The 15,111-nt window shown below is 41.7% G+C and overlaps 1 protein-coding gene across 11 annotated transcripts in view; it reads left to right on the plus strand.

Annotated features, from left to right (window-relative positions):
• sox6 (SRY-box transcription factor 6) overlaps positions 1–11,062 on the plus strand; it is a 176,537-nt gene extending 165,475 nt beyond the window's left edge. For 10 of the 11 annotated variants that reach the window (XM_062548505.1, XM_062548506.1, XM_062548508.1 and 7 more), the window contains 3 exons: positions 1,788–1,961; positions 3,664–3,880; positions 5,244–11,062. In XM_062548505.1, the coding sequence (XP_062404489.1) occupies positions 1,788–1,961; positions 3,664–3,880; positions 5,244–5,559 (707 nt within the window). In that variant the 3' untranslated portion in view covers positions 5,560–11,062. The remainder of the gene's footprint in view (positions 1–1,787; positions 1,962–3,663; positions 3,881–5,243) is intronic. The other variant, XM_062548509.1, reaches the window with a different exon arrangement.
• The last annotated feature ends 4,049 nt before the right edge of the window (positions 11,063–15,111 follow it).

Consider the following 15,111-nt stretch of genomic DNA (forward strand, 5'->3'; position numbering starts at 1 on the left):
CTGGGGGGGGGGTAGAGAGGAAGGGGGTAGAGGAGGGGAGAAAAATAACATTTTTTTTGGTAGGGCCAAGAGAGCTTAACGGTGAATGAAATAGGCATGTGATTGTGTGCGGCGGAAGGCTTCCACCAGAGAGGGTGGAGGCGGGTCTCTGCTTCTGCTGCTGCTGCCCCTCAAACAGATGCACTCTCATCTGTAACTGCTCCAGGGACTGCATCTTTAATATGTACATCCAGGTAATATTGGCCCTCACATTTAAAGGAGGTGTGTGTGTGTGTGTGTGTGTGTGTGAGTATTTGTATTTGATAAAGATAAAATCAAGGATGATAATTGACTTTCTTTACTTGATTGGCATTGAACACTGATAATATCAATGATAATATAAGATTCATATGCTGAGATGAATGTTTCAAATGTGGTCCGATGAAGGGAAGATGCTCTAGTTTTACTCGTCTTGTGTATGTCAGTGTGTTGGCTGTCCAGTGTAGGTCAGGGAGAATACGCCACTGCTGTCCAAACCCATAGAGCCTCCTGCTGGTCATCTGAACCCTGGGTTACAGACGTGCCAGGACCACTGGACCTTATTTCACCCAAACCGCTGCTCCTTGTACTGAAACCCGTGTTTTTCTTTGGGTGTGTACAGTTTCTCGAAGTATCCATCTGTAATATTTCAAATCGAGCCCCAGCCCCTGCACTCGTTAAGACGCCTCGTTCTGTTTATCGGTTGAAATAATAATCAAAATCAAACCAGGTGAGGAGTGCCAAGACATAGAGCTGTGGTCCTGATGAGTGTGTGCGTCACATGTGGGTGATTAAATATTCATGAGCCATTCCAAGCTTTCTTATCCAGTTTTTGGATCATTAAAGATGTATTCGAGCATATGGGAGACGCTTTTTTTGTTTTATTTTTCAAGCCTTGTTTACCAACATGTTTTTGTTTGTTTAAATATTCATACAGCTTTTATTTAATTCTTTCACATCTTACATATAAAAGGAGGCAACTGCGCATGCAAACAGAAATCATTTCCAGTCGGCTGTAAAGTTAAATACAGAAACTCCAATCTCTCATGCTGATTGTGAATGGCCTGATTGAGGAGCGGCTGTCTACTGGCAGTGACTGTGCGTCTGTGTGTCTCTGTGTGTGTGTGCATGTGTGTGTGTGTGTGTGTGTGTGCGTGTGTGTGTGCGTGTGTGCAGAATAGCAATATAAAGACCAATGTTTTAATAGCGTTTTGGTACACACAGTTTTCCTCTTGGTATTATTATACTTATTTGACCAACTCTCTGCTATGTTTGCTATTTTGGTTGGCATTATTGGATGTTTCACCCAACACATTACAAGTGTCAGCCCTGAAATATAGGGGTTTGAATACCGGGCCCGAATGCTAGCTAAGACCCAGACAAAATATTTAGCTGTCATTTTAGTCAAGGCCATTCTTTCTTGGTTTGGGTAGGACACTGTTCTCCGCTCTGGGGTGGCTTTTCACAGTTACTCAATGTCTCCTTGTTCTGCTCTCAAAACATTACGTGCCGTAGATGGAGGGCTGTTGGAGAGGAAAAAGAAAAAAAGTTTTCTCTCGGTTTCCATGTTAGGCTCACGCTGGTGATGTTTAACACTGGCCCCGGTACGTGTGTAAGTCTGGCCGATTCGGGTGATGTCGGATCGGGTTTGGCAGGAGATTAATGCCTTGCATTGTTGCTCTCTCCTCTTCTTGCCCCGGTGTTTCCAGGGCGTAGAGAACTGAATGGCTCTGCAGATAAACCACAACAGTATTATTATTGGCCAACAGGAGGCGCCAGCACAGGCGAGGCGCGAGTCTTCAGGGAATCCCGAGGAAGGAACACCAACGAGCCGCACATCAAACGGCCCATGAACGCCTTCATGGTCTGGGCCAAGGATGAACGCCGCAAAATCCTCCAGGCCTTTCCAGACATGCACAATTCCAACATCAGCAAAATCCTGGGTAAGACAAAAGCCCTCAAATCCATCACACCGCTACAGCTACATTTGTATAAGCCCACCCTCCCATCTCGTTTAAAGATGACGACATGTTCCAGAATAAGCAGACTGCTCCATGATGGAATTCAAACCTCCACACGCAAAAACAGACCAGTCAGGCTTTGGATTAGAACAAGAACATCTTAGCTAGAGAGGGATACGAGCAGATCAGCACCTTCATAATTCATTACCATTTCAGTGGGTTTATTGAAATTATGACCCTGAAAGTTTATTCGCAACTTTACCCATGTGGTTAAAAAACAAACATACACACATTCGCTCACTCCCTTAAAAATTAGAGCCAATATTCATAATCTCTCCCCCTTAGATCATCTGTCGTCTTATGTTTTATGGTATCTTGCTTTTTTTATCACAGTAATGAAATGAAAGGGGGGTAAAAAAACGGCATATCCCAGTAATCCCTCCTCTCCTTCCCCCGTCCCTCTTGAAAGGGTGCTGATGCTTTCCCAAGCGCTCCCGCTCAGCTGCGCATAAACACACCGCTGTCTGGCTCTTGGCAATAGTGATAAACGCATAGTGTTTTGAGCCGTGTGTTAATAAGGAGAAGAAACAGACCGGCATTCAACTGAAACACTGATACTCTGTGGAGGTGGACGGGAGGCCGGGGCGGGAGAGCTTGAGGGGGGGTTGGGGGGTACGGGGGGCTGGAATACTGGCCCGTGTGTGTGTGTGAGAGTGTGTGTGTGTGTGTGTGTGTGTGTGGCGGCGAGAGCCGGACCTGTCGAGCCCAAACCCAGCTGAATGATGCTTTATGCTCGTCAGTGTAGTTTTTTCCCCCCTCCTCCTCCTCCTCTTCGCCCTCCTCCTCCTCCTCACCTCGCGGCCCTGCCCGTGTGTGTGAATTATACACTGTGGAAAAGCCACAGAGGACACGGCCATATTGCGATGAGTGATTATTTCAACAAATCAATTTAGACTTTTTTCCCCCTTTAGTTAAATACACACACATATACACATGCACACACAAATTATTTAAAATTGTTAGCACAAATGTCTGCAGTTTGCAATGCAGTATTTCTGTTTATTCTTACAACTCCCCCGCCACACACACACACACACACATACACACCACCCCTCCACCTGGGTCATTCTGTATGTATGTACCTTAAGCACACAGTAGTCCAGCCGTTGGAGCAGCCGGAGTACTTGTGCTGTTCCAGCAGTTCAATCAGATGGATTTAGTGGCCGTCACGAGCCAGCGTTTGTCATGAAAAATGACGGGGCTAAATGGGTCTCGTCCCACAGTGCTCAGAGTCAATAGATCACGGCTACTAAAAGTCCCGTCAGCCGGGACACACTGAAGGCTGCAGATATTTACTGGCCTGTTGTTTTCCCTCTAATGCAGCAGGCAGCCAGCTCCCCTACCAGCCCTAAGACTAGCCTCGCCTTTCTCACCGAATATTTCTAAACATTTCTAAATCGGCTCTAAGATAATGTAGATGCAAACAAACAAAATCTCTGACCTTATTCACATTTTTACTGGATTAAAGAATACTGCTGCAACTTTTAGTAAATAATAAAAAAAAGGAAATAAAATATTTGTAGAGCACAATGATGCTATATTAATTTATACATTATACATTGTTATTTGTTATTTGTTATCTGTATATGCCCGCTTCTTATTTTGTCTGTTGTGCTGGCTGCAGGTTCTCGCTGGAAGTCGATGAGTAACCAGGAGAAGCAGCCGTACTACGAAGAGCAGGCCCGCCTCAGCAAGATCCACCTGGAGAAGTACCCCAACTACAAGTACAAGCCACGGCCCAAACGCACCTGCATCATCGACGGGAAGAAGCTGCGCATCGGCGAGTACAAGCAGATGATGCGGTCGCGGAGACAGGAGATGAGGCAGTTCTTCACTGTGGGGTAGGTGCACAGTGAAGAACTCCACCGATATAGGCACACAGACATAAGCAAACACACACACACACACACACACACACACACACACATGCACCAGCTATCCCTCCAACACACACTCTCTTTCCCTCTCCCTCTCTTTCTCTCCCCACATACAACCCCCCTTCACACACACACACACACACACACACACACACACACACACACACACACACACAAACTGTGTTTCTATGTTTTTCTCATTCTTTCTCTATTCCCTAAAAAGACACTTAAGCTAACCTTGCTCATAAACACACAAACACACACCTACTTAAATTTACTGTACTTCAATGTTAGCCCAGTGCACATTGCACAATATGAAGGCTGCATTTAGGTACAGTGTGCCAATTACCCTAACTAATCCCCTGATCCTGTAATGAGTTTGACTGCAGTAATATGTTGCCATATTCTGCCTAGTCATTTCACTTGGATTATTTGACCATCATTCTCAGTTTTGATTACCAACCCATAATCCAAACATTGCTGAAATGTTGTTTGAAAATTTGATTAGCTAAATGTCAAACTCATTTGTTCAACATTTTTATTATAGTGTTTATTTTGTGAGATCTGCGTTTAAAAATTGGCTTCTTTCAGACAATAGCAGACTGCCAGGAGAGTATGCATAGGTGTTATTATGCTATGTAAAATATAAGTACGAATGTAAAGGAGGCCACGGGGTAGAAGTCTCGACCGTAACTATAATTTACTGCGTGCGGCCAGAGGGAGAGCCTGCTCCAGGTGTTCCCACTTCGCCAGTTAGAAGCACGATTGCTGGAGTATCAATCATGCTCCACGAAGATCAGGAGCCAGCGTCTCAACCACCAATTGGCTTTGTCACCAAAAAGCAGGGGTATCGTTTCTCAACGATTCTAAAAATTGTTCCGTCATAACCGCCCCAAATTATTTTTGCAGAGGCTCTGGCTGTGAACATGCCCCTTTAGAGAACAGTAAAGCCGGTGCTCTCAAATTTAAGTGCTTAAACTGAAGAACCTTGTCCGTCGACGGAGTCTTTGTTTGCTCTCCACATTCCTTCCATTCGCTAATTCCCAAAGACTGTAATTGTTTTCCTTGATGCATGATAAACATGTCATCTTTGCATCAGAAGTCTAATCCGCACTCAGTTTAGGAGAGTAAGAACTGCAGTTAAACTGTCAAGAAAGTCCGGTGGAAAATCTTAACGCCTCTTTCCTCTTCTCCTACCCTCTGTGTCTTTCTTTCTTTCTCTCTCTAATTTCCTTCCATCTTTCCATCTCTCCCTCTCTTTTTTACTTCCCTCCATCTCTCGCTCTCTCTTTCTCTCTCTCTTTTTCTCACTCTTTCTGACTTACAGGCAACAGCCACAGACACAACTCCCCATCAGTACCAATGCAGGTGTGGTCTACCCTGGAGCCATAACCATGACGACCACCACCACGCCCTCCCCGCACATGACGTCGGACTGCTCCAGCGCCTCGGCCAGTCCCGAGCCCACCATCCCCGTCATCCAGAGCACCTTCGCCATGAAGATAGAACCCAACGCCATGGTGACCAGCGATGCCATCATCAACGGCGAGGACGAAATAGATATGTACGAGGACTTTGAGGAGGAGCCCAAATCGGACTACAGTAGTGAGAACGACACACAGGAGCCTGTCAGTGCCAACTAGAGGCCAAACTCACACACAACCCTCCCAGCCCTCCCCGAACCCTACCCCAACCCCCACACCCACAACCAAGAGTGTACATCTACTGGAGAGAACGGGGAGCACCCGATGGAAGAGAAGGAGACAAACAAGAACTACAGAACAAAAAGAGAAACATTTCTTTTTGATGATATTATCTTCAGGAGCCTGCATGCATATGTGGCTCCCTCAGAAACAAACAGCTATTGGTCTTAAGTGTTTTTAAAAGTGTGAAGCAGTTTGATTGTGTTGAATTTTGGCTTTTTATTATCTCATTGTTTATTTTGTGTTCTTTTTGTTTTGTTTTGTTTTGTTTTGTTTTATTTTTGATGGACATTTACACAGTTAGGGTTATTGCCTAAAACATTTGGATGACAGGACTTGAAAATTAACATCCATAGCTCTCACAGTCTTACTTTATTGTTTGTATCAGTATACATGTATGTTTTTTTAATGTGTTGATTGCTTTTGTTAGCTTACATTACTGTTCATGATGGGGGTTTATATTCTCACTCAGGTATGCTGTGCCAGCTTACAGCTCGTGAATGTTTTTAATCGGATCAGTTTTAAATGAGGAAGATAACAAAAAACTAAACATTTTAAATTTCATCGCAAGATAAAACGGTCTCAAATCTGAGAACAGAGGGAAGGCAACAGACTCCCATTTATTATTATTATTATTATTGTTATTATTATTATAATTATTATTATTATTGAGATAAGTTCCAGTGTGCCAAACATTTCATAAGCTTCCTTTTTTCGTAAATCTCTTTTTTTATATTATTATTAATTTTAGTCTTAAGGGAGACTGTATTTTGGACAATCTTTGATATCAGATCGAAGCTCCCCCTCCACCCCAAGTCTTGTTTCGGTGCATCTGTGCTCTTTATCATGGAAAAGCACTCAGGAATCTGTGTGATGTTTGCGGTTTTTGATGAGATGGCCTGTAAGTGCTTGCTGGCCATGGAGTTGTTGGAGTAATACTTTTCTCCAGGAAGTTTAATACAGTGATCAACAGAACCAAGCTACCCACCCCCACCCCTCGCCTAGCTCTCCAATTCAGTCTTACACACTAAGTTCTTAATCAGAGTGATTGTAATCAGTCCAGAATGCCAAGGGGCCAAAGGCATCCAATCCACTGACTTGGAAAGGCAGCAAAGGCAGCTTTGGTGGCATTACAATCGTAAATTGCTGTTGTCCAATATGCACAGTACATTCTCTTAAACACTTTAGCCTCCACCAGGGCACAAAGTTTAAAGTCCTTAAAGTCTTCTTTTCCTGAATTTAAATCTTTGGGACATTGTAAATCTTAATTGACACAAGAAAGTCTTAGAGCAGAGCATGGTCTTTGGGTTCATGTGATGTGCTCCTCATTACAAGGTCTTAAGAAAAGCTCCAGTTTATCTGGATGCAGTGGGCCAGTTGCAACGAGGGCAGGTGTAGGGAACTGCCCCCAGATTTGTACAAGCAATGAATATCAGCACTTAATCTCTCCAAGTATTCAGAACATGAAGTGTTGCACTTTTTTTTTAAAACCTCTGCATTTTAAATGTGTCCTGACATATTGCATCAGATATTAGGATTTTTAGGTTTGGTACATTTGATCATTGACAAGTTCTAGGATGCTAAATATTAGAAAAGGAAAAAAAAGAAACATATCTACTGATAAAGTGATAAAAATGGCTTAATTTCAATTTGAACTGCTGATACAATCAGTGCAGATTTTCTTAAAAGCACAGAATTCTTGATACAAAAAAAAAACAAACCCAATCCTCTCAATCCTCATTGTAGTGGCGAGGATCTTTTAATCATTAGAACGGCTCCTTGCGGAAGGGCAGCAAAGAGACGAGCAGCGGTCAGGCCCACTGGTTGCTGCTGCGTTTCCCGCTGCGGCCTCCTGAGGGGTGCAGGGTCTAGCGCACCTTCATCTCCACCCTGCTCCCCCGCCACCCCTGCCACCCCTGCCCCCTGCCCCCGCGAGAGTGCCATCTGGCACGGCCCGGCAAAGCAGCGGTGCCTGGGCAGAGGAGAACAATACCGGCGGAGGCCTTATCGTTTTCATTGTGCCCTCCATCAAAGTGAGGGTGAAAAGGCCACGGCCGCGTTCAGGCCCGTGGCGCTGGCGAGCAGATGGAACAAGTACATCACGCTGTGGGGGATTATTAAAATGACTTACGAGTCGCTATCATCCCAAAATACGGCATTATTAATGCATGAGGCCTGCCATTTTCCCCCTGCCCTTGAACCTGTCCATCTAATCCACTACACAGAGATAAGGGTTTGAAACTGCTGGCCGTCCCCATCCCAACGCCTCAGTCTCTCTGTCACTCACTCGATCGCTTTGGTGCTGCTGATCACTGCATTAGCTTTTCACGGTACGGATGGATGTGAAGATCTTATTCTCTCTTGTCACATCGACTGTGATAGTGTCTGTTTATCCCCATACCCCCCCCCCCCCCCCCCCCAACCCTCACCCCCATTTAAAAGCATTTAACAAAAAGGCTTAGAAGTTTTAAGCACTTCTCTTTAAGAACATTTGTGTTTGTATTTTAGAATTTTTGTATTTTTTTTCCATCTTTTTAAAAAGGTACAGTGCTTGGCAGAATCCCTATCGTTCTCCGTCAAAGCAAAGCCGAGCTCTCTTTTTTCTCTATAGGCCAACTTGTGTGTCTTGTTTGAAGCTGTCACTTCTGTGTGCTGGTTGATTGGTTGATTTGTACATGATTTGTACATATTTTCGTGACCATGCCAAAACTATTTTGTAGGCTGGTGGACAACAAAAGGACTGTCTTTGGACTCTTCGGACTTGAAACTTGATTGCGCTAGTATAACAAACAAACAAAAAAAAACAACAAAAAAAAAAGATTTAAAAAAGGACAAAAAAGAAGTTCATTCTCACACAGAGACAATGTTTCATAAGTGTTATGAGCACTGGATATAAATGGTATTTTTTATCAATTCTGACTAATGTGAAGCTGTTGTGCGAGGAAAAAAAAACTACATGAACAAAAGTCACCTGTTTGAACTCATGTGGGCTCGTCTCACAGTTGCCAGATCTGAGTCATGTTTCTGTCTACTTATTTTGTTTATTTATGCAAAGACACGTGATGAATGAACATTTCATTTAAGCTCCAGGGCTGCCTAGGGGATGGGAAGAAGTTGACAGAAGGCTTGCATATTGACTGGCCAACTGAGACACACCGGACATCAGTATCACATTTTATTAGTCACGTATATTTGTGTTGTATATTGTATTTGAAGCTATATAGTGCATATAGACATTTTATTGTATTTATTAGCCATTGCTGGCTCTAAAAGTGTCAGTAGAACAGAATAAACGGACAATCAGAAAAAAAAAATAAACAGTTGAGATTTGAACCAGAATTGGAGCTCAAAACAAAGTTTCTTTTCTTTCTTTCATGCTTTTTTTTTTTTACAAATTCACCATCTCATCACAGATGTTTTATTGTACATATAACATAGGAAAATAGAAATCTATTTTTGTTCATGGATACTTAGTGAAGTATAAGTTATGTATTTGACTTTTTTTTCACATTGTGTATGTTGGTCCTTGTTCTGAAAAAAAAAGAAACTGACAAGTCACTGTACCTCATGTAGATGCTGAACTGACATCCCTGTTGAACTAGCAGTATTTCACCTGTAGCTGAGACAGCCAACACCTTGCTTGTGTTTCAATGATAATCATTAGACCTGTTCAATCAGCCAAAACTGTACTACTTGTGAATCAGTTGTCTATTGGAATTATACACCGAAAATGTTTTACAGTGCAGTGCAATGCAACCAAGTGTCAAACTCTGCAGGAAATTATCTGAACTGACAGTGTTACAGATGTAGGCCTGTGTGAATGGCTAGGTCTCAACCCCCAATGAAAATGTTTGTATGTGATCATAGATAGTCCTGTCACAATAATAAGTGGTCACAATAAGTTATTGCATATGGCGGCTGTCATTCAATAATGTGCCAAATTTTGCCCCAAACCCCAGATTGGTGTTTATTTAAAAAAAAAAAAAAAAAAAAGAAAGAAAGAAAACATTTGCATGCATCAGTTTTACAGAACAATTTTAATATAACTAAAAAAAAAGAAGAAGAATACAATTACATTTCTTGAAATCACAGGTGAGGTTCTTGGATAGCGTAGATCATAGGGGATGTGCAAATATTTATTAGAATCTATGCTGTACACGGACACTCGTGCGCATTCTCTGTCCTCTTTAGTCCTTTTTGTCTCTTATTACTATCTTAAAAATTGACGTTTTTTCACAAAACGCAGCCAGCAGCAATCTAGCCCAATTGACATTTCTGTTCCTTCATCATTGTCACTGCCATATTAACACAATGTAGATACAACTGAAGACAGAGCTCGAATGCTGTTTTTACTTAACTTATCTTACTGTAATTCTTTTTTTTTTCTGTCATTGAACTTATGTGATGTATATTGTGGGATTGTTCTTTGTTAATTTAATCAGCACAATTCACTGACATGCTGGACTGACATGCTAGCTGCTGTTCAGAAGAGTAAAATTTTTGCTGTTTGGGACAACATAATATGCTGTTGTCCATGGTACTCTGCTTCTTAGGTTATTTGTGTTCTCCAAATCGTCTCCTCAGCAACACTGTGCGTGATGCTCTTCTGTTGCTTCAGCCGCAGTTATTTTGATTCCCTTTGGCAGCCTAATACATGTTTGTTTTTGTTTGTTTGTTTGTTTGTTTGTTTGTTTGTTCTTTTGCATAGAGACCGGTTACTCGGCTGGTACCTAGGCCTTTGGCAGGTATTGATCGGGAGTTAGAGGTGATGAAATAGTGTCTGTTGCTGCTTTTAAAAGTTTTAAGTCTGAAAAATGTAAATAGTTTATCATAATATCTTGTACAGTCCAGTGTAAAGTTTTTAATTGAACTTAAAAAAGGTTGCCATCACATTTGTGTTCACATTCTTCTTTATACAGTGCAAAAGACAGCTATTTGCTAAGGATATTATTGTTTTAAAAAAGAAATGAAAAAAATGGTACTAAAAATATTTTTTGCTTGGCTTCAATATGTAAACCAGCAAGTCCTTGGTTTCCATGTGCAGTATTGACGTGAGGTAAACTAAAGGTTAAATAATTCAGTGCTATGTTTGGAGACCAGTCTTCTCTGTTTTGGTAGTATTAATATATCAGATAAAGTATACCAGATGAGTGACACATTTGGGTGTTTTTAGGCACCTTAGTGGTGTATAAATTATTTAGGTTGTTTCCCTACAGGATGCATTTTGGCATATCATAATGTAACACCATCTTTCTACAGTACCGTATGTGTACGCAGTCAAGTCGATGTAACACGACCGAGTTTGGTGTTACTTCCTGTTTATCATTTACCTCAAGAGTGTCCTCCTTTTCCATAAAAAGAAAATGAAATCACACAAGAAAAAAAGCCGTCTCACCACCACTCCATCTTTTGTACTGCTGTTGACACTTACAAATTAAAGAGACATTTTGTTTTACGATATTTGTGTCTGTTTCATATTTATTTGGGGGCAGGAAATATATCTTATGGTTTTGTAGGAAACTTTGTCCATATACAGACAAATGGTAGCCAATAGGATGCTTAGTGGTTCTCTGAAGCTGTTGCTCACCAATTTACAGTATATTCCCAGAAACTAAACCCTGTTTTGCTATATATAATTTTTAGAATCTGTTCATGATCATGTGAAATTGATGTACCCTACCATTGGCCTTTGTATTGTTTCAATCTTGGCTTAGTTGCATTCTGAGTCCAATAAGCAAGAAGGTTGTATTTCTATGCAACGTGATTTCAGGGAAAATATAATTTCAAGATATCTTCAAAAAACATGATCGTTGGGTTTTCAGTGGTAGCACAGCACCTGATCACCATCGAGCTTGCATGGTGTCCTAGGGACTCCTAAAGTTATGTATTGCCATGTGCCTGCCTTGGCCTACTGCTTGACCTTACTACAACAGGGCCAGCTAGGCAGGGGCCAGGGTGGACTAGGCCCACCCAAGCATTGTCTCTTTTTTTCTTCGGTTATGCATCTGTGCAGTGTGCAGTATCAAGCTCAGCTTGGATGTGAATGAGTTGGTGTGGAGTGTAATGGAAGCTTATGTGTGTTGGGTAAACCTCCCTCCTGATGCCTTAAAGGAAAATTCTGGCCATTTTTCACATAGATCTCTGTTTCCCAAAGTCACTGAGGGCTGTCTGCGCGAGAAAGGCAGAAAAGGCAGTTAGTGGGGGGCATGATTTTAAATATGCTAACAGAGTGTAGCGCTGTAGCTGCCTGGCTGTTCTAGCTGTTGACAGAGATGGGCAAAAACACATCAAAATGCATTTTGAAATAAAATAGGCCTACCCAATACTGTATTTTTGAAAGTACTTAAATACTCTTTAAGGGAGCATTTTACTTTGCAAACCTTACATATCTACCTATTTAATCTATTCCCTCATCAGTACACTGACCATTCTCATCTCAAAGCCTACAGTATACTATTACCCTGGCACTATAGGGGCATCTAGATTTCTAGGCTATAGCCTACTGTAATACTTTATCAGAGATGCACTCACAAACAACTGTAGCTTTGCCAAGTGGTACAAAGTGAGGACAAGTCTCTGACATTGTCAATGCATGCCCAGAATGAGCAGCGTTCCGGGGCAACCACATAAGCGATTGGTTCTCAAGAAACTGATCATTGACGTTCCCAAGAAACGTGAGTTTTGTGTGTGTGTGTGTGTGTGTGTGTGTGTGTGTGTGTGTGTGTGAGCAACCCACAAGTCACTCATCTATCTTATCATTAAAGATTATCTTACTGAATCTTAATATTACGATCACATTAAGTCAGAGCAAATTATGACATGTTTCATTAGCCGATAGACTATGGGGCAACTTGTTGCAGGGCACCCACATAACCGGCTCAATGTCTTCCGATTGGATGATTAAAGTTCTCAAGAAACTGGTTATTAAAGTTTCCAAGAAACTTACAGTTGGTGTGTGTGTGAGCAACTTACAGTGTAGGCCTACACGTTACTCACCTTGCACTGGATGGATCGTCTTCCTGAATCTCAATATTCTGCTCACAAGAACTCTTATCCGGGCAAATTACTAAGGCAGCACCAGTGAGAAGCTGCTTTCATTATTTTGCACTTTTATGATGACATCACATCATCAAAGTAGGCTAGGTGACTGGTTTTACCAAATATATTTGCCATTGCCAGTAGGCTATTTTTGAACTACAAAAATACACAAAGTATATTCATAGATAGATAGATAGATAGATACATAGATACATAGATAGATACATAGATTGATAAATAGATACTTTATTGATCCCCAAGGGGAAATTCAAGCATACAAAATATGAAACCATTTTCTTCAACAAATAGCCTATCAGGAAAACTGCCTTTCCTTGGCGGTTCTGCGATCAACAAGAGGATATCCGAGCAGATTAGGCTAATGCAGATGTTCATGCTTCATAAATTAATGTAATAAATTAACTTAATAGCAAACTATAAATGGAAAAGTATTTACCCTATTGCTTAAAAATAAACTATATAGGCTACCATATATAGGGTTAATAGATATGCTATAGCCTACCATATAAACCAGTCAAAAGATTGACGGAGAAAATAACTAGCTAGCTAATTTTGCAATCCATGACAGTAAAAGAAAGAGGTGGATTGTCATGGAAAAAAAAAAAGTTTATCAACATAAGACATCTAAGGAGAACATGGAGAAACATGGAGAAATGTTAATGCACTCACGCTGCAATTTATTTAAACTACGCTGATCTAGTTCAGCCTACAAGACAAAGGCAGGTTTTGCAAATCCAAATAGGAATGGCGCGTTTAGCCTGGCCAGCTTGTTTCGCGCCTTTGATAGGCCTACATCCAGTTAAAATGGTCCGCACTGCAGCCAATGTAGTCTGTCGCGCTCATTTGAATTTCATGGCTTTCAGAACCCATCCAGGTAAAAATGACCATCTAACCTGTTAACCGCTAGCAATTTGGTGGCAAAGTATAAACTTCAAACTTCCATTGGATTACATAACCGCATGCATTTTTTTGACATAGCCTACGTTTGGCTTATTGTTCGAAATACTTTTTTTCACAGCAGCTATCCAGTCGGCTTTTAATTTGCTAGGCTACATAGTGGCCGTGATACTGAGTTTACTCTTTAGCACCTAAGCGTCGATATGGCTGGTGGATTCTTCTGTGTAGATACAATAACTGGCATTACAATTTTACAACAATTACAACAAGGCTATAATACTACTGAACCACAACCACTCCATTTCAGTATGAGAACATTACACAGTCAGCTTGCAAACACCTTGGGGTTTGGCATTTAATATAGGCGTAGGCGATACTAAAAATGGCCGTGCCCACAGGGACTCGTGTTTTTCTTTTAGTTCTGACTCCTGTTCGAGTCGTCCCGCAGTCAATTATCAATACTCCCTATCTGTCTGTATTTAGACAAAATGCTCAAAATATAGCTTAGCAGCTCCTTAAACAATGAAGATCTGGTTAAATTGAAAAGGACACTACTTAGGCTATCTTGTGCGTTTCTGTATGCTTATTGGGTTCTCTCCTGGCACTGAGAGTGTGAAACTAATTTTATTGTCTGATTTCTAGGAGTGCGTAGGCCTATCTCCTTCGACTGACATCATGGATAGGCCTATCCAGTGAATGTGCAACTGACCAGATCCCATTGTTTTGCCAGCGGTGAGTAATATTCACCAGTCTATGGAACATTATCTGTGGTCACTGTAGCTTGCCATTTTCACCCTTTATCACACTTTGTCTTTGTGTACTCTTGAGAGAGTGTACTCTTGAGAGAGGCATTTTACAGGATGACATGATCTGTAGCTTTGGTCGGTTTGGTCGGTTGGGGTCATGCTGTTTTAAGGGAATGTGTACAGTAAGACCCATCAGGTTAAACAGACTGTAGACTTTTACCTCCACAGTTTGACAGTTAGACTGCAGTCTGAGCATGTCAGTAAGATCAGTTCAGATGGAGTTTGAGGCCCTCAGATCACAAGTTTCCAGTTGTCTTTTGCATCATTGCTATCACTCCCTTTCACTGCTCTGATCAGGATCTGTGTGGGTTTTAGGGCCTCTGAAAGGTAGTCGAAATTAAAGAAAAAAAGTGAGAGGTGCCTTTGACACTCACCGAGGGCGTCAACAACAGTAGCTTACCTGTCAAGTTGCTCATCCATGTGAAGCTCTCGTACGTATGTACGTGTTAGACATCTGCTACTGTGTGCCTGCAGACTTCAAGAGTAGCTCTCCAAATGGAGTCACAGGCTTTCTGGCTTGCTGCAGCTCTTCACAGACTGCTTGGGTAGAAAAAAGAACGTCCTGGAACAGGAGTCATTTCAAAACATTTTGGAAAACCGTTTCTGTGTGTCTTTTGTTCTCTTCATCAATCATATTATGTCTCCTGCCAGGCCGTGCTGTAAGCTCCTTTCCCCCAGCGTATTCGTAAAAACCACATTTTAACTGTGTGTGTGTAATAGTCGCCTGTGTCAG

The sequence above is a fragment of the Sardina pilchardus genome, chromosome 11, assembly GCF_963854185.1.
Source record: "Sardina pilchardus chromosome 11, fSarPil1.1, whole genome shotgun sequence".
NCBI classification, from domain to species: domain Eukaryota; kingdom Metazoa; phylum Chordata; class Actinopteri; order Clupeiformes; family Clupeidae; genus Sardina; species Sardina pilchardus.